Below are 27,504 nucleotides of genomic sequence, written 5' to 3' on the forward strand. Positions count from 1 at the left end.
TTATTTTTAGGTAAATATTTTTGTAATTACATTACATTATCGTTTAAATTGTACTAAATCACAATTGTAACAACTATTTAAAAAATATAAAACCTTAAAATTTTTTTTATATAAATAAAATAATTAATTATCCTTTTTAAATTTTATCCATATACCTCCATCAACATGATTAAAGACTGAATGTTTTGTGATTTTCAAAGGTAATTTGGTCTTCTCACTTAACACTACGGTGTAGTTCAGTAACAAGTTGGCCAGAATGATCTTCATTTCTAGCATCACTAATTGCACAGCTATAAAAAATAATTAAACAGTATTACTAAATTTCCTCATTCTTTATTAGTATGATAAATTTAATTGAAAACTAAATTTACTAAATTGGTTTGTACGAGTAGTTGTATATTTATAGATGTATATACGAGGTGTGTGAGAAAAGTAATGAGATTGGTAACACTGCGATGTGGCAACGCTGTGTTTACCGGTCTGTGCGAGACCGGTTTGTTCATCCCTTCCACATGCTCAGTACGAGTTTCAACTCCGTTCAGCCAACACATTATTTTTGACAGCGCCATCAGTGAAGTTGTGTTTTTGTTGTGTGTTACGAAAATGGAGCATCGGAATTTAGAGCGACGTTGTGCAATCAAGTTTTGTGTTAACAACTCGGGGAATCCGCGAGTGTGACCTTTGAAACGTTAAAAAAACCTATGGGGAAAATTGCTTATCTACAAGTTTTCTACTGGCACAAATCATTTTTGGAAGGCTGAGAACACGTTGAAGATCAATCTCGCTCAGGGAGACCTTCGACTTCAAAATCTGACGAAAACGTTGAGCGTGTGAGGGTTCTTGTGAGATCAGACCGTCGTTTAACAATAAGGATGATGAGTGAACAGTTAAATTTAAACACTTTCATCGTACATCAAATTTGGACCTGCGAAAGGTTTGAGCCGAAATTGGTGCCGAAAATCCTCACAACGGAACAGAAGGACAATCGAAGAAACGTGTGCGTTGATCTTCTTGAGAGGATTGACAATGACCAAGAATTCTTCAATCGTGTGATCACAGGAGATGAATCCTGGGTATTTCAGTACGATCCTGAAACAAAGCGGCAAAGCGAAGAGTGGTACACTCCGTCATCTCCTCGACCGGAAAAATGACGAATGAGCAAATTAAAGATCAAAACCATGCTGATTTGGTTTTTTGGCAGTAGGGGTATCGTGCATAAAGATATTGTTCTTCCAGGAGAAACTGTCAACCAAGTGTTTTACAAAGGTGTCCTTGAAAGGCTCAGGAAAAGAGTGATTCGCGTAAGACCAGACATTGCAGTGGATGCTTCATCATGACAATGCCCCGTGTCACACGCCCATTTCCATCACGTAATTTTTTACCTCTAAATTCATTCCTACGGTTCCTTAACCCCCCTATTCACCTGATTTGAGTCCGTGTGATTTTTCCTTTTCCCGAAATTGAAACATGCCTTAAAAGGACGTCATTTTGGAACTCTGGAGAACATTCAAAAGACTGTGACAGACCAGTTAAAATCCCTACCAGTTGAAGTCTTCCAGAGCTGCTACCAGGAGTGGGAACAATGACTCCGCCGGTGTACAGCTGCCCAAGGGAACTACTTTGAAAGGGATAATACTGTTGTTTGAAAAAAATAAAAACTTTGGTAATTAAAAAGTCAGTTTCATTACTTTTCTCACACACCTCATGTATATATATATATATATTAAATGGAATAAATATTTGGGATACTGTATATTCTGGCAAAATTAAAACAGCTAGTGATTAAAAAGATAATTCAACATCTATGCTGTGCATAGGTATTGATGAGGTTCTTGTTACTTAAGACATTATAGAAGGTAATATCTTAATACTAATAATTAAACATTTTTTCCTCTTATTAGTTGATCAATTTAAAATTATTTATTAATCATGCACTCTTGCTATCTTAGGAAAAAGACACTTTACTCTCCTTCCTGAAAATTTTTGATGAATAGATATTCAACTGTGTGACTTCAGCTGAAGTCCTATTTTGGGTGGGATTTGAATCCATTTCTTAATCCTTCTATTGTTTTGATTATTAATTCGTCACTATAAATCTATCCCTTTCCCTTTATTCTTGTTCCCTTACTCCCTGCTTGTGTTATTCTTTTGGTTATGAAGTCTGTGCGTCAAAAAACTGTTGAGACAGGTGATTTTTAAGTAAAAACTTCTTGGTTCATACTTTCATCACAGTCTTCAAATGTTAAAAGTAGTGATTGAGAAATTGAAGCATGGTGGCTGTTATGATTAACTGACTGTAACTTCATACTTCTTATAAAAAAAAAAAAAAAAATATTTTCCTTGATCATTAATGAACTATGTTTATTTGTACATTCTACAAAAGATATATTATAACAGGCCTAAAACAAGATAATATAATTGTGACAGTGTTGTATAGTATTTGTTAAAAATATTGTGATAGTACCAGCGAGGAAACTTCTTGCTGGCTTTTTGTTGTCACAATTCTATGAATTTTTCTGATTAAAAACTAATATGTACATAAGATACATTAGAATCTTAAGATACATCCTCTGACTCATCAAATGTCATATTTTAAACAGTAAACAATAAAAAACCTGTAGATTTTATTATATCCTCAAAATGGCTAACCGAAAACAAATTACTCATTCATGGTTAGTGCTCAAATTTGGTTCTTATGCATCCGAGAAACATCTAACACCTGTCAAAAAATTTGACACATTTAGAAATTACAGTAAAGGAATGAACTGCATGAAATCAGTTCCAAAGTTTTTGAGAGCCTTGAAGATGCACTCTGATCTGGAAGTCCAGTTTTCTTTAATGATGAAGATTTGAGAACTGCAATTGGGATGAATTTGATATCAATCTGCAGAAAACTTGTTACTGACAAGTTTTCTTGCATTAATATTTGCAATATTAATGTAGAAATTGTAAGAGCAGATTTTCATCAACTAGGAAAGAGATGAAATTAAGCAAATGGATACTTAGTGTTTTATATTTTAAAACAAACTGCTAAAACTCACAATAGAGCATTTCTCATCTCACTTGATCAAAAACCTAAATTTTATTTGACCAAACTTTAATGTACAGTGAGAAATTGATCATGAACTTGAATCACAAGAGATTTTGTCATTGATTATTTCTAAATGATTTTCACACAAACACCAAAAACTGCAACCAAACCCATGAAAAATTTTGCTGTGTTCTGTGGACTTATGAAGGAATCATTCATCTTGAGTTTTTAGAAGTAAGAATAACTATCGGTGCTAAGATTATTGTTATCAGTCAGAAAGAGCTCAGAAAAAATTGTGAAAAAAAAACATTCAGCATTGGTAAACAGGAAAATAGTTTTGTTTCTTCAGGATAATGTTGACCTCATATGATTAAGATGACTAATGAAGATAGTGCAACTTGAATGGAAGATTATGACCCATCTACCGTATTTTAAAACCTTTTACCAAAAATTGTTCCTGAGACTGGATAATCAGATCAGAATCAAGAAGTTCAGTGTTAAAGTGATGTGAATATATATATATATATAAATATATTAAAATTTTTATAAAAATGGCATTTATAAGTTGTTAAACTGTTAAACGTAACCAACCAGGTTGGTCTAGTGGTGAACTCATCATTGAAAATCAGCTGATTTTGAAGTCGAGAGTTCTAAGGTTCAATCCTAGTAAAGGAAGTTATTTTCATACAGATTTGAATAACAGATCATGGATACTGGTGTTCTTTGTTGGTTGGGTTCCAATTAACTACACATCTCAGGAATAGTCGATCTGAGACTGATCTCAAGACTACACTTCATTTACATTCATACATATCACTCATCCTCTGAAGTAATTACTTATGGTGGTGACTTTGGAGGCTAAACAGAAAAAAAAATCCTGTTGAGAGAAAATTATAGAATGTGAAGGTTCTTATTTTTATGAATAAATTCATTTTAAAACAAAAACAAGTTTCATCTGAAAAATTTGTAATTTCTTTAATTAGTGAAAATTTAGCACACACACACACACACACACCATTCTGTATTATAAATGTTGTATTCTACACATTATACTAATAAACAACTTCATTATGTAACATAATAATGTAGACTTACTTGATGTTGTCACCTGAAGAGGAAAACCAAACATACTAAAATATAATCAGAAAGCAATGCTACAAAATAGTTAGAGTCTTATTCTATTTAAGACCATTTGTTTTTATAAATATTTATTAAAGCCAAAAAATCAGAAAATTAAATAGTTTATTCACTAAACATAAAATATAAAATATTTATCTATTAAAATTTTTCAATTTTTTTTTTCTATACATATTTTTGTATGATTTATGTCATTGTTAGAGAATCATTAAAAAATTAAATATATCAAAGTTTATAAAAAAACTGTTGTTGTACTCGTATAACAACTGTGAAAAATAAAAGTTGTATTCACAGCTAGCAGAAAGTCAACAATCTAGACTGTTTAGAACAATTATTAAATTTTTGAATAACAGTCCCTAATGAAAAATTATTTAAAAAGTATTTACAAATAAGCCATTTATACTTTCTGTTATGGTGGTCACATTATTCTAAACATTGAATAAACATGTTATTATATATACTACAGAAAAATTTTTAATAATTTATATATAAAAAGAATAATTTATTTTTACATAGGAATATAAAGAGCTTATAAGAATATATATACTTCATTTTCTCTGGGAAATATACTGCTTTGTGAGTATAACTATGAAATTTTTTGTAACGATTGATAGTAATTTTAATTTAATTAAATAGTTGTACTAAGAAATATTAATCTTAAATTTGTTATTTTGTAAATTCATCACCGATACAAATCCTTGGGCCGGAGCCAAATGGGAAGAAAACACCTTTTGGAATGCTCTCCATATTTGTAAAACGGTCTGGATTAAACTTATTAGGATCAGGAAAATATTGAGGATCCATGTGAAGGCTAACAGTAGGAATGAACACTGCTGTTCCTTTTTCTAATATTACATTAGTGCCTGGGATTTTGTATTCTTTTGTACAATTCCTTGTCAATACTGGAATTATTGCATGTAAACGCAAAGTTTCTGAAACAATAAAAATGACCAGTTATCAAGTGATTAATCTTTATTTGTTATTTTTAGATTGTAAACTACTTCGAATTATGAAATTAATTTACTGTAGATAAAAATACAATCTCACTTTCAGAACATTCAATCAAAACTCTTGGTGATCCAATGATAAAGTTTCAGAAATATCAGGATCACTCAGAATGTAAGGAAATCTTACAACATCAATAACTTTAAGTAGGTGCATAGGATTTATAAAACACTCCATATGATTTGTTTTGTGAAGTGCTCCATGCCAAATAAGGTAGTGTTGCAGGTGATCTAGGCACCTTTCAACAACATATGGTAAATGGAAATCCCAAATAGATGTAATTCAGTCTCGTTACTTAGCCTCAAAGTTAACAAGGGTATCCTTACACCACACATCCTTTGGTAACGGATGCTTTCATCATTTTTGTTCCAAACCTTAGCATTATTTTATTGTACGTTTAGTGTTATGATTAAGTTTTTCTTTTCAAGGTAATGTTTATGAACTTTATATCAAATTATTGTAAGCATTACAAAACAGTTTTTTCAAATATTTGTATTTATTCTGTGAATTATACAATTGCTTTTGAAAATGTCTTCTTTTGACAAAAACAATTCCTGAATAGTGCCAATTACACTTTTAGAAAGTGCACTCGAAGACAAGGGAGATATTGGTTTAAGTGATCATGGACAAAAGATAATTTTAAAGAATTTGATGATTTGAACTTGGAAATGAATGATAAAGATGTAGTTAGATGTCATTCATTTGGTGAGCATTATGTTAGAAAAGATGAAACCAAGAAACCGAATAGAAATTATGCTCAACAAAATGTAGGAATTTAGAGAGATAAACATTATTATTCATTTTCACAACATTAGTTTTGCTATAAAAGATGCAAAAACTCTTGTCAAATGTTTCACGCATTTTACAGACAATAATATTTTAAGATTTAATACAAATTATATTAGTTCTATATTACAAAGGTACTGCCAAAATTTCAAATGAAAATGTTGGTAAAGTTAATGAGGAAATCACTTTGGCAGGGCATATGACAGATAAGAGCACTTATATCATGTAAATTTGCAGAACCTTATCTACTGTCACATTATACAGCAGAAAATGTTAAAATGAAGTGTGCACTATGGTGATTTTTTTCAAGTTAGTTAAATAATATGCAGATGGCAGGACTATTTTCAACATTTTTTATCAGTTGATTTCTTTAATTATTAAAATAACTAAATACTAGACATCATTTCAGTATGTTACTTAGTTTGTCCCCAACAGTTCATTAAACAAGAAGCTCTTACCAATTTTGGTGAAACAAAGAAATAGAATTTCATGCAATCATAAAATTCTATTCTCAAAAAGGGTAAACATCTACCCAAATAAGAAATAACTTAGATGCAGTTCTTCCTGAGACCTACACCATCATTTAAAACCATTCACAAATTGAATGATAAGTTTAAATATGATCGAATGAGCTGAGAAGATAAACACTACAGTAGTTGCAAGAATGAGGTAACACTGAAGAAAAGATGATAAAAAAACTTTGTAAAATTGTTTTTACAGGCTGTAGATTGAAAATTAGAGAAATAGTTGAGATTTGAGCATCTGAAATAAACTTGTGCACAACATCCTAAATAAAAATTTGAGTATGATAAAGCTTTGGCATATTTGTTGCCACATTCAACTATAGAATTGCCTGAATGCTCCATCTTGTCGGAATATGATTTTAGGTTGTAACTCTTTATGTTGAGGGTAAGCAATCCCTTCTAACAAGTCCAGTTTGCATTAACTGTTGTTTCTGCAAAGATAAAAGGCCCAATTACACAATCGTGAAGCAGTTCGCATGAAACATTAATTTTTGGCTTATCGATAATACAGTCAAGTGTAACATGTGGGTTCCCTGATCTCCATTTCGAACGTTGTGTGTTCACTTTTCCAGACATACGAAATGTAGCCTTGTTTGAGAACATAACTTTTTTAAGGTAACAGTCATCATTTTCAGTCATTTCCAAAGTCAATTTCTTTCTAGCAGTGTGATCTTGTGGTGTAATATGCTGTAATATTTGTAATTTATAAGGATGCAATTGTAATTGTTTCTTCAAAACATTGTGAATACTAGATCGCTGAAGTTTTTTAACTCGCGTGCTGCACTGTTGACCTTCCAGGGCTGCTAACAAAAAACTGATGAATGATCTCTGTTTTTTTATCTGATGTTCTAGGCCTGCCTGGATCTTTCTTATGTTCAACACTCCCAGTTTCTTTAAATTTATCATGCCATGAATGAATACTTGTCCTAGAAGGTGGCGTTAACTTACACTGATTTCTAAAATTGCATCGAACTTGTATTTTGATTTTTTTTTTTGTCTGTCTGATTTTGTTTCAATAAACCACTCAACGCACTGTGCTTTCATCTGTGGATTCACGGTAACGACATATGTAATCACAGCGCTATCTAGTTTTTACTAAGAGAAACTTTATAAGTTACCTGTTAAAGAGAGCCAACCATTTATTAATAAAACTATTTTTTTTTCTAATAATACATCAAATTTGTTCAGATAATTCTTGGAAATCTGGGTATAACTGAACTTTTATACAATAGAAAAGTTTTAACAATCTCCTTTTCTCATTAATATTGATTTACTGTAAATTTATGTATTTAGGACATGTAGTACAGTAATACAGTATTACTTATTAAAATACAAGAGACAATTCTGAAAAAAGTTTTTTTTCATTCTTTAAATATTTATTTACCTACTTCAGTTAATATAATCTATTGTGGAATTGAATGTGATGTGCACTTAAAAAAATGGAACTTATATTGATTTGTATTTAAATTAAAAAAATTCATATACCATTGATAGATTGTTCTAAATACACCATTCTTTTGACAGATTGATAATCAAACTCATGACATGAGAGAATATCAGAGATTTCTTTTTTTACTCTTTTTTGAACATCCTGATTCACAGCCAATTCATATAAAACAAAACTCAATGTAGTCGCTGTCGAATCGCTTCCAACAGACATGAATATAAGAGTCTGTGCAGCTATAAATTCTTCAGTAAAAAATTCTGGAAAAAATCATAACTTTTAGAAGTATCTAGTTTTTTAAAATATTGTTTTTAAAAATATAATGTTGTGTATTGTTAAAAATTTTACTTGTGTTCCTTTAAATTAGTCTAATATCTCATTTCCCACTTCAGGTGCTTAATTTTTATGCTTTTTTTTAAATGCCTTGTACTGATAATGGAATAATGACTGTAGGAATATATAGAGCTATAAATATAACCAAGAAGAGGGAAATATATCAAATGCTAATGAGATTGGTATGTATGGAAAGGTAGCATAGAAGAAATAATAAGCAAATGCCAGCAAAACTAATGAGTATTTAGAAAATAAGGTGTTCAAGAGTCCAGAGGTACAAAAGTAACTAAAGATGAATATGGTAAAACATTCAATAAAATGATTGAGGGTTAAAAATAAAATTGGTTAGACGAAAGTAGATGCTGGTAAACTCAACAAATATCTTCCAGAAGTGGAAAGATTTACAGTTATTAAATAAAATGCACATGTAAGTGGGTTGATGATCTCCTAAAAACAGGAATGGTACCTCTAACAAAGACAAGCAATTTAAAGCAATACAATGTGTCTTCAATAATTAGTTTTGAAGAATTCCATATTAGTGTCTTAAGGTAATACATATACATTATAAATATATTAGTTAATATATATATAGTATTATACATGTTATATATTAGTTAAAATCTGCCACATTTTCAAAATGTGGCATAATATGTTGCATATTTTGAAAATTGCTTTATTTTTAATGAACTTTGAAGTTCTTGTTTGTTTAGTGTTGTACTTTATTCATACCATTTTACTTAGTCAAATTCTCTTCAAGTTTTGTTTAAAACTTTCTACTTGTTTATTGCTTATTCAACCAAGTTATTTTATGTCAAATATAAAATAGTATGTTTTTCAACCGCAATAGTTTGGCTTTTATCCTAGATTTCTCAAAAACTACTAAATATGGTTCTGGGACCTATTATTTTCAATTACTGAAGGCATGGAAATCAGGGCGAAATCTTTTGCCAGTCAACATTTGCTAAGTAAGTGATTTTCATTTTATGAAAGTTTGTTACTCTCTTCTTGAATCACTCTTTATATATAAATATGTATTTATATAAAATTACAGAGTAATTCAAAGCAAAGAAAACTTTGAAGGACTAGTTTGATACAGAAAGGTTGAAGATCAACTTTTGTAAAGATTAAATTAGGATTTTAATAGAAGAAGCACCAGAAGAAAACTAGACCAGTGTGATAAAAATTTATGTCAATTTTATAAAGTAATTAAAAATCCTCACTTACTTTCTAAATAAATAGAAATTTGGTGGCATAAGGTCTCTTTGAGACTATACTCCATTATAATCTCAAATGGGCTTACTGATTGAGTTGTTGTTTCTGTTGCATGTTTAATAATAGCCAGGAAATCCATTTAATGTATGAATGTTACATGCCATAACTAGACAATTGTATATGACCTGACATGAGACACCAGCTATTCCTGAAAATGCTTTAGCCACTTCCAAGAATAACAAGCATTTCATGCTAAACTGTAAAAGAAAATGAATTGTTAACTGGTTTTTGGTTGAATATACTGATTCATAAGAGCATGCCAAGCCCACTGATATTCAAACAATATCTTCACTCTCTTCATTAGGGGAAGTGACAGGTTTGTAAAAAAAATCATTTTCACTTTCAATACAGGAAACTCTCTTAATAGTGCCACTTGAATTATAAAAAATTCACATGGATACTTTTTTTATATCTCTAGTATCCTACAGTTAAATAGCTTTTACAATTTTTTTTGGAATTATTGTTTTTCCGCACAATGATTTGATGTTTTGAGTGGTAGTAGAGTTTAAATGCTGAAAATTCAAGTTTTATTGATCAACCGAGACAAGGTATCCAGTTGATCAAAAAACTGAAAAATTGATGCCCATTTCCATTTCAATTGTTAAGTAATCATTTATTTAACAAATAGTTATTAAATTAACAATATTTATGAAACACTAATTAAAGAGAGTTTCTATCTGTGATAAAAAAATTAGTTAAAAAAGTGTTTGACAATTCAAAGGTAAGTTTAGTTTCTGACTGAGATATAAAAATTATACTGTGTAACCTTTTACCTGCAGTTTATTTTCATTTTAGAAACACAGGCAGAAATTCTCTTTTTGTAAGGTCATGAATATCATTCAGTTCTTTATACCATCATTTCCCTCTGGTAAAAATATCTTTGCACACAAAATGTTTGTTGTGTTTCTTATGTAACTTACATTTAAACAAAACTTCATTTTCTACGTTTTAGGCATTTTTGTAATAACTAATGTATGTAAAGCAATATATTAAATGATTTTGAACATCTGTCAGGGATTAGGAATTAAAAACTTACCATTATGAAGGTAATAGGTGTATTTACAGAATGATTCATTCACTGACATGCTGTTACATGTCATTGGATAGCAATCTGCTTAGTCATACAGAGACACTTTATCACTTTATAAACATGCCAGTAATGCTAAAACAGAAGCAATACATGCCATTGTTTTACCATCCTGTTTTTTTCTAGTGATTTACTTATGAAGGATATTGTGTTAGAGAATAATTATACAGATGATGTGTGGAAATAATTTGGATAACCTCTGTTTTGAGTATGGTGATTTAAAATTACAATGATAAGAGTGATTCCTATAATTTAAAAATTGTGAACTATATTTTGGTTTTAAAGTGGGGGAATCAAGATAAGAACTGGGCCTCTCTTGTCTGTTGTTTATCCTATGTGGAATAAATAATCTGGACTATAGTTCTTGGCTCATGAGCTCATGTCATATCCACGGTATGGCATGGACCTCAAGATAATGCATTAGACTACTTTTTTATTTCAAAAAGAAAAGGAATATGGAATAAATCAAAACATACAGTAAAGAATCTGAATTTACCAACTTTTCAAAATTTTGGGAAAGTGGTAGATAAAATTGGGCTGGGTTTCATTATTTGAAGCAAATGTTTCTGGTATTAATGATGCTAAAATCAAACAAGGAATTTTTGTGGGTCCCCGAACAAAAGCCTACAAAATACATTTTGATTAAAGATGAAAAATCATCACAGGAGTCATTCAAATGTGTTCTGAAAAATGCTTTAGGAACTCATAAAGCCATAAACTATTGTGAGATTGTGTGTGAGCTATTACAAATATACAAAGTGTAATATGTCTATCAAAATTCATTTCTTGAACTCCCACCTGGATTTCTTTTAAAACAATCTTGCTGATATCAGTGCTGATCATGGAATACATTTTCATTAAGATATCATTGCCATGGAAAAGAGATACCAAGATAGTAAAGCGCCAGAATAATTTTAGTTTAGTGTTGGTGTTGAAGAGGGATATTTCAGAGGTCAAACGCAGAAGGAAAATAACACATTTTAGGTAAGATGAGTAGTCATATGTGTATTTAGATGTGTACGTATTTTTTTCATATTTCATTTCTTCCAGTGTCACAAAAAAACTGTGGGAGGTAAAGAAAAACCACTTACAGATTTGAATTCAGTGTGAAAATTGCAATTAGGAAAATATGCCTGTCCTTTTTTCCAACAAAAAAATTGTATTTTGTTTTGTAGTGTAATCATAATTTAACATTTTCTTCTATTCATATTAAATGTTTGATATTGTTTTACTAATTTCTAACAGCTGCCTTTGATGATTGTTAACAACCAAAATGGCCATTTAGTTTCAAATTTAAATTTAATTTAAAAAAAATTTCCAGTATTTATTATTTTTAAATTTATATTAAATATTGTAAAAATAGTATGAATATGAAAACCCAGTTACGAATTGAAAATTTAAACCCCTTAAATGTTTATAACTGCAAAATTTTGTAAAAAATCTATCTTAGTGATCATTAAACTGCATTTTGTCTGTTTGTAAGTAGTGTTACATTCTGAAATTCCTTTATAATTTAAATCTCCATCTAAATGTTAATAAAATTTTGGAATAATAAGATGATTTTTCATAATTGAAACACAGAAAAATGGTCCTTATTTCAAATGTACTATTTTTGGTATGAAATCATCACACTCCAAACACCCAGGAGGCCCTGGTGCAAAGGAACGATTAACGTTTTAAATAGAAAGGGTAGGGTTTTGACATATCATTAGATAAGAATTCAAAAAGAAAAATTTTGACTTGAAATACTTCAGGCTATGATTACCTTAAATACAAGAACGTTTTTATTTTCTATGTAAAAAAGAAAAAAGTAAAAAAAATTGCAGTCTTACTATCCCAAAAGGATTTATTTTCTGATATGAGCCCACCATTAAAATTGTCAAAAAATCACATGGCTATCAGTTGTTTTTTAGGGAGCGATCTGCCTAAAAAAAGCTAAGGCTAAAAAGGCTAAGGTGATGGCCTTAGCCTGAAGGTTTTATGTCGAACAGTTATTTATCTTAATGCATTTAAAATTACATGTTATATCTTTTCATTTAATTCTTTGTGTTGCCCAAAATGGGGGATAAGGGATTTAATAGTCTCATATAGAAAGATAGGTAGTTTCGAGGAAGAGATATCAGATAAATTTCATTTTTGTATGTTTAACTGTTAGTAGGTTATTTAAGAGTTTCCATAATATGTTAACACTGTACATAACACCACATTACATATGTTGAATAAAGTAGTTGTTTTTACCAGAGGAAACTCTGTTATGTAGATGATACCCTGTTTTTGGGACAGATGTGTGATTATAATAAGATTATTTATTTTCTGATTTTATTAACTGTTATATAATTTGTATGATTTGAGTCATGCTTACCGGATGACTTAGACCATTTGCTGATTGAAGTCGGAGTGTTGTTAAGCTGATCCAAAAGTTCTTTATCCTCGTTTTCATATTCATTACAAGAAATAGGATTTTTTTCATGATCCAATAAACTGTGCTCTTTTTTCTTTTCTTCTATCATTAGCTGAATGAAATCATTTCTTCTTGTACCTGTTTCTTCTCGAAATTTTATGATGTCCTTAGTCAATTTTAGAAAAAAATTATTGGTATCTTCGTGTATTATTTTGAATTTAAAAATTTTCCTCAATATTGGTAATCCATTTAAAACCATAAATTTCAATAACAGAATCCGAGAGGGGTTTAAATATTTATAAATTGATTTAATAAAGTCATTATGCATCTCCTCCTTTTCATTAAATGTATTTACAGTTAAACCAAAAGCAGCACTTGCGATTATTTTCACAATAATTTTTCTCAATAAAGTTAATGCTTCTATGTCTTGACCCATTTTATCTTTCAGGAACAGTACGCCTTCTTCACTACACTCTTTTATCGGTTCAAACATCATTTTTAATTTACCAGAAGTAAATGTAGGTGTTAATTTATGCCTAGCAGCTCTCCATTCATCACCGCAAAGATTACTAATAGCCAAACCAAATAAGTCGATTGTTTTTTCTTGAGGTGGTCCACGATCTTCAAAATGTGTAAAATCTTGAATTAAAATCCGATTAATTAATTCAATATCTCGTATCATTATAGTTGGTGTCAAAATTTGGAAGTACCCACCAAATTTCTCACCTTCAAGTTTTTTGTACATAGTATTAAACATTTCAATCATATTTTTTTTGCCCGTTATGATGCCTGAAAAAATTTCACATTGGTCTGAACTGGAAATAACAGGCACTCCTTTTTTCTTCCAGTAATTAGTATTCCTTTCATTTAGCCAATGCAAAAAGTAAAGTACTAAAATGGCTAAAACTGTAGTAATTATCAATGTACACAGCATTTTTGATTATGATGTTTCTGAAAATTAAATTAAAAAAAATACAGTTCAGGTTAAGCATTTAGTCTTATTTGAATGAAATAAAAGTTTACTTGCTTCTTTACTGATGAAATACAAGATTATTTTTTGGTTACTTCTTTTCTGTAGTACTATTCATATAGCATAGCGGTTCATAATGACAGAGGAGAGAGATGGTTGCTGCCTTTTTATTGCTAGAATAGGGTTTATAATAATAGGGATTATTCTATGATACAACATAGAATACTATATTGTACTATCTGTTAATCATTTTTAGTGTAATTTCTGTTAAAAAATAATGAAATTATATTAATTAGATTTGTAATTAAACAAAGTTCTTTACTTACCATTATAATATTTAGAAAAAAATCATTTAATTACAACTGTGATCAGTTTTTTATTATGTAATTTTTGTAATGTAAGTGAAAGGGGTGTTTCATATAGTAGAATTACAGTTAATGAATTAAACGTTTTTTTTTTATTTTACCTCCGGAATCACCATTAGGTATTGCTTCAGAGGATGAGATGAATGATTTGTAGTGTGTATAAAAAATGTATGCCTGACCACGATTTGAACCCGGCACCTCTGGATAAAGGCTGAGACGCTTCCCTTGCACCACAGAGGCTGGCGAACTTAAAGGTTTTTTTTTTTTTTTTTCCCTACTCTCCCCGACCGGATATCCAATTAAGTATACTCAGTCGGGGAGAGTGTCCTTTTACTCTCAAAGGAGGCGTCCCCCACCCGCCGGCTATACGTCCGGCATGGCAGGTTGGCCTCCCCGATCTCGGATCTTTTGTTTTACATTGCCTGCCTCTAATCCCCCGCTTTAGAGCCAAGGTCCGGCTATGCCGTCCCCCAGCGCCTCAGCAGGGAACCGGGACTCGGTCTTTACGCCTTTGGCCTCTAATCGACAGCGCCGACCCCACAAAGAGCCTAGGCTCCCGCAGGGACGACCCCGCCGACCGGGAATTGGTCTTTTATTTTAACCCAAACCCAAACTCCCCTGGAGTTCACCCCCTTCTCAGGTACCCGCACACCAAGGCGTACAGGCCCTCCATGGAGTGACTGTCCGCCCTACCCTACTGTTTATACTCCCATTCTTCTGTCTTCATCCTCTTTGGCCCGCAGGACCTCCCCGGCGAACCTGCGGAACCATTCCCAGTTCTCATTGTTGTACCCCAACCAGTTAATGAGATTTTCTGGTGTAAGACCATTAATTACTATTTGACCTCTGTTAACCTCTGTTATGTCTTGGACATATGAACAACGTATGTTCGGCATCGTCGTTCTCTGGACAATAGATGCACTGCGGGGTGGCTCTCTTCCCGATCCTATACAGATACTGACCGAAAGAGCCGTGCCCCGTCAGTAATTGTGTCATGTAAAAATTGACATCTCCGAGTCTATTGTTATTCCAGGTTTTAATATTAGGGATTAGGCGTCTGCTCCATTCTCCCACTCTGGACCCTGTCCACTCTTCTTGCCATTCTTGTTCTATAATCCCTTCCATCTCTTCTTTCGACATACCGCTGTGTCTGAGGGTTCTGGCTTTTATCTGAAGGTCTATGGGTAGGACCCCGGTCAGTACGCACAGCGCGTAATACGATACCGTACAGTAACTAGCAGCTACACGCAGCAATGCCAGTCTATGGACACTTCTCAACTTCTTTTTATTTCGCTGTATGTTCATTGCCGCCCCCCATATGGGAGCCGCATACAGTACCGTCGAAGTGATAGCCGCGGTTATCAATCTTCGAATAACCATTTTAGGTGTGCCGTGGTTTTGAAATAATCCTCTTAATCCCTTTACAGCAGGAGTAACTCTCCCACAAATCATATCAATATGCTTGCTGAACCTTAAACTTTTGTCCAGAAGTACCCCCAAGTATTTTGTTTCTTTTACTTCATCAATTCTCTGTCCTCTGATATTTAGATTCACACTTCTTAATGGTCTTCTACCCGAGAGGACCAGGCAACAGGATTTATTAGGAGCTATTTCTAATTTGTTATCCTCCATCCATTCATCTATTGTTCTAAGCGCTTGGTTTGCCTTGTTCTCCAGTTCATTAATATCTCTGTCTTCTACTAATATTGCGATATCATCCGTGTATCCTACTATCGATACCCCTTCGGGGTAGTTCAGCCTGAAGATTTTATCATAGAAAACATTCCATAAGGTTGGGCCAAGGACAGATCCCTGCGGCACCCCTCCGAATACCTGAAATATGGCTTTCCTTTCTAGGGTTTTGACCTCTATGAACCTATTTTGCAGATATTGATCTATCTGATTTACTAAGTATTTACTTATTTGCATGGCTTGAAGCGCCTCAATGATGGCTGTCCAGGAGACCGTACCAAATGCGTTTCTAACATCAAGCATTATGATCATGGGGATTTTTCTAGTCCTCCATGTACCGCTTCTGCAATTTAATGCCCAGTTTTTTACCTTCTCGACTGCGGTCACCGTGGACCGTCCCTTTCTAAATCCGTATTGTTCCGGGTGTAGACATTGTTTTTCCTCTATTTCCTCTCTAAGTCTATTTTCTAAAAACCTTTCAACTACTTTTCCCATATTATTTATGAGCGTAATCGGTCTATATGCTGTGTTCTCTTGAATTTGTCCTGCCTTTGGGAGGAAGACTGTTCTTGCTTCCTTCCAGCATTCAGGGAAGCTTCTATTTTGTAGGCCGTAGCTGGCTACATCGACTATTTCCCAAGGTACGATCCTAGCTATTATCTTAATGATGGCCGCTGGGATGCCATCTGGGCCGGGGCTTTTCTTATTTTTTAATTTATTTATAGCTTCCATGACCTCTTTTTGTGTAAATCTTCCTCCCTGGCATTCTATCGCCTCTCTATTATATTGCTCCTCCGTTCTGGGGAATAACTTTCTGATCTGCAACGCAGCCGTTTCTTCATTCAGTGTCGGAGCTTGTCTCCCAAGCCGCTTGGTTACTATTTTGAAAGCCCTTCCCCACGGATCAGCATTCAACTCCTCGCATAGTTCTAACCATTTCCTTCTTTTGGCCTGCTTTATGAGGAAGTTAAGCGTCTTTCTCGCTTGCCTATATTGCTCTGTCGCAATGTTACATCCTATTTCCGAACCAACTCTAGCTCGCAACCTTTGGGCCGTCCTCTTGTGTCTTTGCATAATTCTACGCTGTTCCTCTATCTCCCTGGACCACCAGTAGACCATATTATGTTTAATATTATTTCTCCTCGGTATGTTCGCCATCTCTTCTTTAACTATATTTTGGAATATTTCAGGTGTTATCTGAGTACTATTTCTAATTCTATTTGCCGCATTATTAGCCACTCTATACATCTGTTGATCAGACAGTCTGATAGTGTTATTTATCTGTCTTATTTCTGGCCGTTGCTCTCTGAAGTTTACAAAGATGGCTCTGTGATCGCTGGCTGTTTCGTCATTAAGAACCATGAAATCAGTGCGCATCCTTCCATCAATTATAACTAAATCCAGGACCGATTGATGCCCTCTTGCTTGGTAGGTGGCTGTTCCGTCATTAATACATGTCATTCCTGTCGCTGCCAGCAATTCCTCCAGGAGTTTTCCTCTAGCGTTCGAGGAGACCGCTCCAGCTAGAACAGTCCTCCAGTTAAAGTCTCCAAGGACTACAATTCTCTTCCGAGCTCGTATAATGACTTGTTGGAGGTCAAGGAGTCTGTTCTTAAGAGATTCCCTGCTGCAGTTAGGGCTGATATATACACCTATTATAATCTTATCGCTTACCTCAACAGCAATGAGTCCGTCACCTCTACCATACAGATCATAATCCACATTTCCAACGATCTTTCTAATTGCCACATCACCATTCCCATCGGTCAGCCACTGTTCTCTGGCCGCCGAATACACATTAGGTTCGGTGGCCACCAGGAAGTCCGCTTCGTATCTAGCTGCTATTTCTATGCTCAAATCACTAGAGAGTCGGCTCCTGTTATTATTAACTAGTATTACTTTAGTCATGACCTTTGTTACAGCACGGGTTCCCGGTCCTATGTGAAGTGGCTCCACAGTCCAGGCATATGGTCGCCTCCTTGCAATCTTTAATTACATGGCCGGGTTTACCACAGTTGAAGCAGTGGTTTGAACGGTCCTGGCCTCTGCACTCTCTTCTGCTGTGACCGACATCCCAACATCGATTACATTTCTCTATATCCGTCCGGATGTAGGCCCTGCAACTCACCCACCCTACTCTCAGCCTCGCTGCAATTAATTTCGTTGCATTCCTTTGACTTGTGACCACCGTGGCATTTTTTATGTTTCCAAATGCCTCCCTTAGTGATGTGACCTGAAAGTTTTCTCCTTGTCCTAGTACCTTCTCTACCGCTTCCCTGATCTCTCGCTCAGTAGTGTCGCCTAGCATGTCTTTTACATGAACGACTGTTCTGCGGTCTCCTCTTGTTCTTATATCCACCTGGAGATCCTCTGCTCTGTTCTTCAGCAGGGAGGAAAACTCCCCCGCCTTCTGCGCCCCACTAATTCGGACCTCTAGTTGTTGATCCCTTCCCTGTTTAATTGACAGTATTTCGCCGGCCTCCTCGACCTTAACCTTTTCTTTCATGGTTTTCAACAGATCGGCATAAGATTTACCGGGGGCCCTTACTACGACCGTTTTACTTCAACGACCGGGGGGGGTTCCCCTTCTTGTTGATACCGACCTCGACCTTGCCCTCCCTTGTTCGCTCAGGCTGGGGAGTAACATCCTCGTCAAGGTCTTACCCTTCCTCATCATGTATATTACTATTTTTCTCACTATGATGCCCGCTGGACCACTGGGAACCACAAAGACAGCTGACTCCAGCTTACCTACAGCTCTTCATAAGGCCTTTATAATATGAGAGGCCATTATCTTATCTCCTTCTCTAGAGTCATAGATTACCGTGTACCTAGTTCCGGTATTTGTGATCTTTCCATCTTCGAGGATGGTGGAGTCTTGTAAGATCATTGCCCCAGGTGCCGTCCCAGCATACCGGCTGGATGGCTTTAATCCATTCAAATCGATGAAAAAACAGCTGTCATCTCCTGGTCTTAGATCTTTCTCCTGGGTCAGCCTGTTCATTACCCAGGTTGACCATCATGTGGGTAATCTGTCTATCAGTTGTTCATCTGTCAGCTCTACATCTAGAATATCTGACATCTCGTTCCTGCCATGACTTTCGGTTTGTGTACTTTGGTCAACTGTGTCTGGAGTCTCATCATTTATTCGTTGTAAATCTTTATAAATTTCTGTCAGCTCCCTCTCATGAGCCTTGATTGCCGTTACACTGGCCTTGCCAGTTAGTTGCCTAAGCTGTAATAGTGCATTACCCAGCCTGTACGTAACCTCCTTCAAATTAAGGGGGGCCTCCTCTTCTTCTGATGAGCCTGCTCTCAGCCGCTTGGCGGTTCTCCCCTCTACTGTCTTCCACTTTGCTTTTCCTTGATTTAATCCTGTAATGTCCATGTCTTCTGAGACTTCAGAAACACCATCCCTCCTTCCGGCAGTTCCCCTCGAGGGCCCAGCCTCTGGAGAGGCCTTATCTTCTATTGGAAGCGAGCTTCGTCTTCTCATGACTCGGATTCGAAATCAGGGGTTGATTCCGAGTCCTATTATACCCCACACGGGCGGGTGCCCCCCAAAAATTATTTTTTGGTTTGGGGGGGGAAGTAAAATGTATGTGTCCAAATCCGGGGTCAAACATTTTTGGGGGGGTCAAAATATGAGGGGGGTCAGAAAGTCAGAAATCTTTGGTTTCGGATAGATATTTGGGAATTTTGGTTCTATGGTAAAAACTATAGGAGATATGGAGGATAGGAGTTTGCCCGTGTAAAGTATCGCAAACACTTAGCAAAATTTCTACTAGTACACAGTAAAACATCTGAAAATTTTACAAGTCCTTGTTTACTTGTATTTCAATGATGTCACGAACAAGCCAGAGCTTGTCGCTTGACTTGCAAAATTTGTCTCTGAACAACCGAAATTAATTCCAATATCAAAAGTTTATCACTTGAATAATAATAAACAATATTATCAGTCGATGCCAGTTACAATTGTCTATGCCATCCACTACAGATAAGCTACACCCAAATTGAAAACAACTCAAGGTACACCACTACTAACTCACACTAACCACTGCGACCAGCAGTCAACTATGAACCTTATTGCCAATAGCAATAAGGCTACTCAGATAAAAAATTCAATAAAAAGGTCAGTCCGCAACCAAAAATCACCAAATTGTATTAATACACTTCCGAAAATTTTCCACCGTCAGTTCCCAATTCCAAAAATCAGATATAAAACCGTTGATCCGAAAAAAAACAGTATAAGACAGAGCTTAAAGGATAAATGTAACTTTGTTAACATATAAAACATTTTTCTCTTGAACAAATATATTTAACTATCTATTTCCTGACCTCCGTAGGGGAAGTCAGGGTTATGACAGTTGTCACACTAGCCTCTCCATTTCAAGTTGTGATGGGCTTTACCAGAGGTTGTCTTTTAGACCCTCTAAACCTGATAACATATCACAGTCATCAGTTTGATCTCTGTCAGGATACCACCGATCAGTGTATTCCATCAGTGTATTTACACAATCTAATATTGCCTTGGTATGGTCTCTTCCAACCATGACCACCTACCATAACTAACAATCCTCAACTATCAAATTATCTGATTTGTGGAAGCATGATCCCTGCCGCCTTCTTCTAACACTTAAGGTTTCACACAAAAACTCTTCCCATATATGACTTCAGTTAGACTATGCACTCAGATGCATAACAATAACCAATAAAACAGATCGCAACGACAATTTTGTCCTAAAATTCAATTTACTCAAAGTCCTCTTGATGTACTTAAAAATCAAGAAATATATTCACAAATTTAATAAGCCTCTAATGGAAATATACCCTACCTCTCGCTGCTCTGATCTGCTTTCATGAGTGAGGTCAATGACTACACCCATCACAGAGTTCTTCACACATTCATTCTCATCGTAACAGTAAATAACTCAGCTAACATTTCACAGAGAAAAATATTAAACATCACATACCAGGCTTTGTATGTTAATATACTTTTGCTAATCAGGACAATAATACATCTATTAATGATAACAATAGTAAAAAATACTCTTATATAAAGTTTTTATTTTGATAGGTATGTAACAGTATTATTTTGTATAGATTGTGCATGCCAAACCATAAAATTAAAATGAGGAACTGTGGCAGTATTTCCCTGGATAGATCAAAGGAAACCATCTAATTAGCGTAAAATCTTAATTAGAGCAGCACCACAAAATGTACTGTTAATTATAAGATACAAAATAGCTGTGATTAAATCCATGTTATAATCCATACTATAAAATACAATTATACTAACTATTAACTATTTATAAGTGACTTACACGTATCAGAATTAGTAGTAAACAATTTCTGTAGGAAATATATGAAAATATGTGAATTGTTTTTAAAGCTATTAAATATGATGAACACTTATGGTAAATTTGTGGTTATCTGAATGTTAATTGGTCTTCTCTATATAAATACTGTTGTTTCTTTTTGTTTATAGAACAATTGTGCTACTGATCAAGATTAGTTAATTAAAAGGGATAATTTCAATCCAGGAAAACAAAATGTTAAGAATACTTCACTTGTTAAGCTTGTTAATAAATTTGTAATTAATGAAGAAAACTGTGAAAGCATTAGATAAAGATGGCAGGGGATTTAAACATTTAATTAAGATTTTTATGCAATCAAGTGATGCTTAATAAAAAAGAGAATATTATTGAATCTGAAATCAGAAAATTAATTTGTGACTATGTATTTGATGACAGCAAATCCTAAGGAACTAGCAAATCTTTAAAGGAATTTAGTAAATATTTCAAAGATATAGTTCAAAATTTTCTTGGAAACAAAAAAGCTGATAATATTGAACTGTTAACAGAGATACTCTTAGTGAACTATAAAAATTTATGCTGTGGAATGTTATTAAACTTTTTTTTTTACTTTGTCATCTTTCCTTCCAGATTCAGATGGTTTGAGCAGAGAGCAAGAAAAAGGGTTAAATATATATTACAAATATAACAGGATTAGGGTGGATCTACCATGACCATTTTTTTTTTTACAAAGAAAACATTTATCTGTTAACAAATGAAAAAAATAATTTTTCAGTTAAATAGAAATTTCTACAAAATACAGATAAATATTTACTTTGTTTATATTTTTAAAGCTATTGAAATGGTAATTGTTGCAAAGAAATACTTAAAAAGTTATAATATAGATTATAAAACCACAATGATACATATCATTGAGACCATAAAGTTACAATTTTCTGTTATTTTTGAAGAAATTTAAAAGTGATAGAGAAATCTGATTTGATTTTGACATTCAGCATAAAAATGAATTTATTCTCATCTACTTGTGCTTACTTTTCTTTTAATTTGAAGACCAGTTTATTTGTTTCATGGTTTTATAAGAGAGTTTTATTCCTTGTAAGTCTTTAATTTTTCACTAATCTTAATCTGATCCACTGTTATCATTATTTATCATAGTTCTTTTTATTCTTTCTTATAAGTTAGAGCTCTTTCTCATTGCACAGTTAAATTTCCAAATTTGTCATTTTTTAATTTTTTGTACTTTTTAAAGAAAGAAAACAGATAATGATTTATTTAATGACTGTACCTTCCCAAGGTAAATTCGTTTCTATATATGACTTTTTGCTTTAGCTATTCAAAATGCTACTAACAAAAATAAAAAATTTTTATTTCGTTTTATTCTGATATATATATATATAATTTTCAACCTCAATTAATACTGCACCACTTTTCATCATCCAGATTTTTTTTGTTGGAATTCTCTTTTTTTTATTCTTCTTTAGATTAATTTGATCTTTTTTTAATTATTTTTTTAATGATTTTTTACTTTCTCAATTTTTTAAAGTGATAAAGAAAGTTGTTTTAATGGGAATAACAATTAAATATATTTTTATTTTCACATCTATGTTTAGATCATTACGTGAGGTGATAGCCATGAGGCCCTGTAGTTTGTATTTCTGAATCATGGTTTAGAATTACATTTTTTATATCTTTACCATTATTATTACATTTTGTATTTGTCCATCATCAACATGTTACATTCTAAAAGGTAATGTTTTTACAATAATAAGTAAATAAATCCTTTTTTTGGTTTATGGTGATTTTATTCCTTTATCTATCAGGGAAGTAGTACATCTATCCATTCCTGATGTGATCTATATAATATATTATTATCTACCAATCAGGATAAAAAATTTATTTATTTAATAAAGGTTTAGGATACAATAAACAAAATTTATAAATAGAATGATTTGATTTACCAGTCGATTTAGCCTTCGTAGCAGAAAATTTGAATCAATGCAAAAATAGATTCTTAATTAAAATTGCTTGAAAGAATTCCAAAAGAAATCCTCAAAAGAAAAGGAGCAAAGTGGAGACAGAGAAAACACTCAAAAAGAAAGAAAATAAATTTAAGAGAAAAGGAAATTCAATGAAAGTTAGTACATAATCTTTTGCTGCACAAAAAAAAAGGTTAATAACAAATTTTTTTCCAAAACCGGAAAACTAATGAAATTACATGAAATTTTGTAAACTCAACTCCATCAACTATCTTATTTTATAAAAATGAAATTAATTTCTTGTGTATGATTGAAGTCAAATTTTTTAATGATTTCTGAAATGTCTATAATCTCATTATAATTTTTAAAAAATTATAATTTTAGTGAAATTTAATGAAAATGTTTGAGGTAACAATAGTAGATATGGAATTTCATTGGTGATATATTAGATAAAAAAATGGAGTGGTGTAGTTTTATGGACTACTATTCAATTTAAAAAAACATACTATATTTTAATAACTTTCTTCCATAAAATTATTTGTCGGACTAATGCTTAGTTGATGGTTTATTGCTTGAACCGACAGAAAAATTAAAATAGAATTAATTACTCAGTCATTCAGTTTATGAACTTCAAGGTTGAATATAATATGCTTACATTCTAAATATTTTTTTATTAAACAAATATATTTAATCGTCTACATCAAATCATACTTGAACACAAGGCCATCCAAGTCCTTGGTCCATTGATTTTCATAATATTTACAAAGGGTCGTTCTCATATTATAAAACCATTCATTGTTAACCTCTTAGCAGGTTATATAATTATCTAAATTATAATATAATAGTTATAAGATTTATTACTTCACAAAATTCATTCACTGGATGGAATACAATTATTTTACTTTAAATATAGATGAAACCACATTTGCTTCTCATGCAAATGTGTATGTTGGAATGTTGTGCAATATCCATAACAGTTGTAGACTACCTAATATTGAATAAAAAGTCATTCCCAAAAATGACAACTACATTTCATTGTCAAGAATAACAAACGTTTTTTCCCAGGGTTTGTGTGGCAATATACTTTTACTTATTGGGTTGATAGTACTCTATTAATAATGATATTAGTGTGTAAGTAAAGTAATGAGGCTGGTTCAGAAAAGCTTTTTATTTGCAATCCAATAATACATGGGGACTCTATCACCTTCAAGTAGATAATTTTGAAAAAGTTTCAATAGCATTCTCACCGAGTTTAACACAAAACTTGATTGCACAACGTTGCTCATAATTAGTATCACTCATTTTTGTGACAGCCAACAAAAACTTGTTTCAAGAAAAGTATCTTTACATCCACGTGGCAACAATAAACTAAAAATATTAATATTTAATGCAAATCAGCTATTCATACTTTACAGTGTTGCCACTTTGGCTGCCAAAAAAAAAACTAGTCTCATTACTTTACAGACCTCGTAAATTTATATAAATAAATAAATGTTCGTTTGTTCAAAATCTTAAATCTCCAAAAATTCTTCACCGATCGCTTTGAAATTTTGACACAACATTGCATTCGAATACGCACGTGTTTTTATATACCTACTATTTATATACCTAAGATGTAACACCCGTGACAGGTAAAACCATGTTTTTTTTTAAAAAACAGCGCTATCTGTTGAATGTAAAAGCAACACGTGCTATACTAAATATTTTATGATTCCATTTCAATGTTTCCGATATGTCTGTCCGCTATAGACTAAAAAACTACTGGACTGATTTACGCGCTGGGAAAGGGGAGAAAAGGAAAAATCGAAAAAGGTAAAAGGGAAGAAAATAAAAAGGAAAGAAAGGGAAAATTGAAAAGGGGAAAGGAACAACGAAAAAAGGGAGTGGAAAGGGGAAAGGAGAAAAAGAAAAGGGGAAGGGAGAAAGGGAAATAAGGGAAAGAGAGAGGGGGAATGTGGAAAGGAAAGGAAAAGGGGGAACATGAAAGGGGATGTGGTAAAAATGAAACCAGAAAAATGGAAACTGAAAGGGGAAAAGGAAAAGGGGGAAGGGTAAAAGAGAAAAGGTTAAATTTTGTGAGGTTCCATAATGTTCATTTTGTTAATGTTTTATCAAACTTTCAATTGTGTTCATTTAATCTACATATATGTACTCAAATCTAACAATAGCGAAGCATTGCCGGGTCTGCTAGTAAACTCATCAATTTTTTATTCTAATCAGTACATAATAATACACATTTTATATGTATGACATATGCTGTACTATGAGTTAAAAAAGTATCTGCAATAGTTTTTTCTTGGCTAAATCATGGAAAATCATATTAACACCTTTAACAGAGCAGCATAACAAAATGCATGATCATTTGTAAAATAAAAATAGGTATGATTAAAGTACAAATTAAATTAAAAATATGAATACATGAAATAATATTGAAATAAGTACATAAAATTATTAAATACAAAAAAATAACTAAAATATAATACATAGTTAAAATGGATATTAATGAAAATTATTTGAACACATATTTATGAACATGTTAAATGGGTGTAGAATTCTTAGCAGTTTTTAAAATTATATAATTAGTATTACTTAAAAATTTATCTGCAGTAATATTGTATGTGTAAAATAAATTTTTTAATTGTTTTTTAACAGATTGATGGGAAGATTTTTTTATTTGATTTAGTCATTTGAAATGATTTGATCAAAAATGGTAATGGTAGATAATAAGGTCCTTTCTTGTAATCAAAATTAGTGTATTGAGTTATATTGGTTTGCTTGGCATTTCTCCCGTCACCACCTCATTCAGTTGCCCTAAAGCATAAGACCGAATGTCTGTGCCACAAACGGCTCGAAACAGTTTAGCGACCAGTGTCCTAAATAGCTTCTAGAGCTAATCTAAAAGCGTGAGTGGAATAAGTGTGGTACCATACACCACTCGCTTGCATGTCCTACCACCCACTTGTCATATATAAAATTGTCATGTATAAAATTCTCAGATAACTGGCTTTATATTTTAGGAGATGAAGCATAAAATGTTCAATGAATAATTTCAAAATTTGAAAAATTTTATGACAAAATATGTAATAAAAATTAATGTTAGAAAAGTCAAAATAATGAGGATAGGACACAATAAATGTCTACACAAAAGAAGGAAGCATTGAAGAAGTAAAAGCATTTAGATACTTACCATACCAACAGAAGAAGATTGCAAAAGAGAAACTGAAATAAAAACCCAAATAGGAATGACTAAGGAACTATTTAACAGAAAGAAACAATTATGTAGTGAGACTGGGTTAAATCTGAGTTATGTTAGGAGTAAAATTTTGTATGGATATGAAATAAGAAATTAAGAAAACGTGAAGAAAAAAGGCTGGAGTCATCTGAAAAAAGAGCAGAAAATGAACGCTATACTGGCTGAGACAAATCATGAGAGAAGGATTGATTAACAACGCTAGAAGGAGAAAAAGAAAGAAGCTGGAAAAGAGTAAAGATATACACGATCTAATTGGAAATTGAAGGTATCAGGAATTCAAAAGTTTACCTATATATAGAGGTAACTAGAGGGTAGGTACCTATAAACAGAGGTAATAGAAGTTTACCTATAAATTGAGGTAGACATGTTGGAAGGGTGCTGCGTAAGGGCAGATATCTGTGTGATGATCTATTGAGTGACATTCAAATTACCGTGTATTTCTTTGAGCGAGAGATGGGTGAATTCATTGAAGTATTGTGTCTGAAGCAGGTTACCCTTGTACATATATACATGCATCTAACTTATGGAAAGATAATCTATTACCTTTACGTGTATTTAAAATAACTCTATGCGAAATGATTCAAATAATTCAGATGAACTGGTTCCAAAGAAACAGGATTATACTATTATAATTTGCATGTTTGTACAAACTGCACTATTAAATAAATAATCAAGTAATAGATTTATTTATTTTTTTTTTAATACCAAACAAAATTTAAATATTATTCTAGTAGTAATTACATTATAAATTTAATTAAATAACAATTTGAATATAAAATGTAAAAAGTAAAGGTAAATACTTACATAAATTGATATTAAATCATGAATGTTGCTGTGTTAACTTATGAGTAAATTATGAATTGTGTAATCTAATTTATACTAATTATATCTGCTTTTTAATCTTTACCACAAA

General features: G+C 32.6%; 1 protein-coding gene across 1 annotated transcript; it reads right to left on the reverse strand.

The window, feature by feature from the left end:
* LOC142320135 (putative cytochrome P450 6a17) lies at positions 1-27,428 on the reverse strand. Its single transcript, XM_075357814.1, has 5 exons — positions 27,396-27,428; positions 12,982-13,971; positions 7,969-8,187; positions 4,855-5,100; positions 1-290 (listed from the first exon to the last, which is right to left on the reverse strand). Exons 2-5 carry the CDS (start codon positions 13,952-13,954, stop codon positions 124-126), a joined length of 1,605 nt encoding a protein of 534 aa, XP_075213929.1. The 5' UTR covers positions 13,955-13,971; positions 27,396-27,428; the 3' UTR covers positions 1-123.
* Positions 27,429-27,504: the final 76 nt, after the last annotated feature.

This window comes from Lycorma delicatula, chromosome 2 (assembly GCF_047948215.1).
Source record: "Lycorma delicatula isolate Av1 chromosome 2, ASM4794821v1, whole genome shotgun sequence".
NCBI classification, from domain to species: domain Eukaryota; kingdom Metazoa; phylum Arthropoda; class Insecta; order Hemiptera; family Fulgoridae; genus Lycorma; species Lycorma delicatula.

Bases quoted from the DNA above. Each gene is read 5' to 3' on its own strand.
- LOC142320135 (XM_075357814.1), bottom strand. From the start codon at position 13,954: ATGCTGTGTACATTGATAATTACTACAGTTTTAGCCATTTTAGTACTT. The intron at 8,188-12,981 runs GTAAGCATGACT...GATTTTTTCCAG, and splicing joins CAAATGGTCTAAGTCATCCG to AATTTTTTACTGAAGAATTT. The intron at 5,101-7,968 runs GTATATGAATTT...TTATTGTTTCAG, and splicing joins TTTAGAACAATCTATCAATG to AAACTTTGCGTTTACATGCA.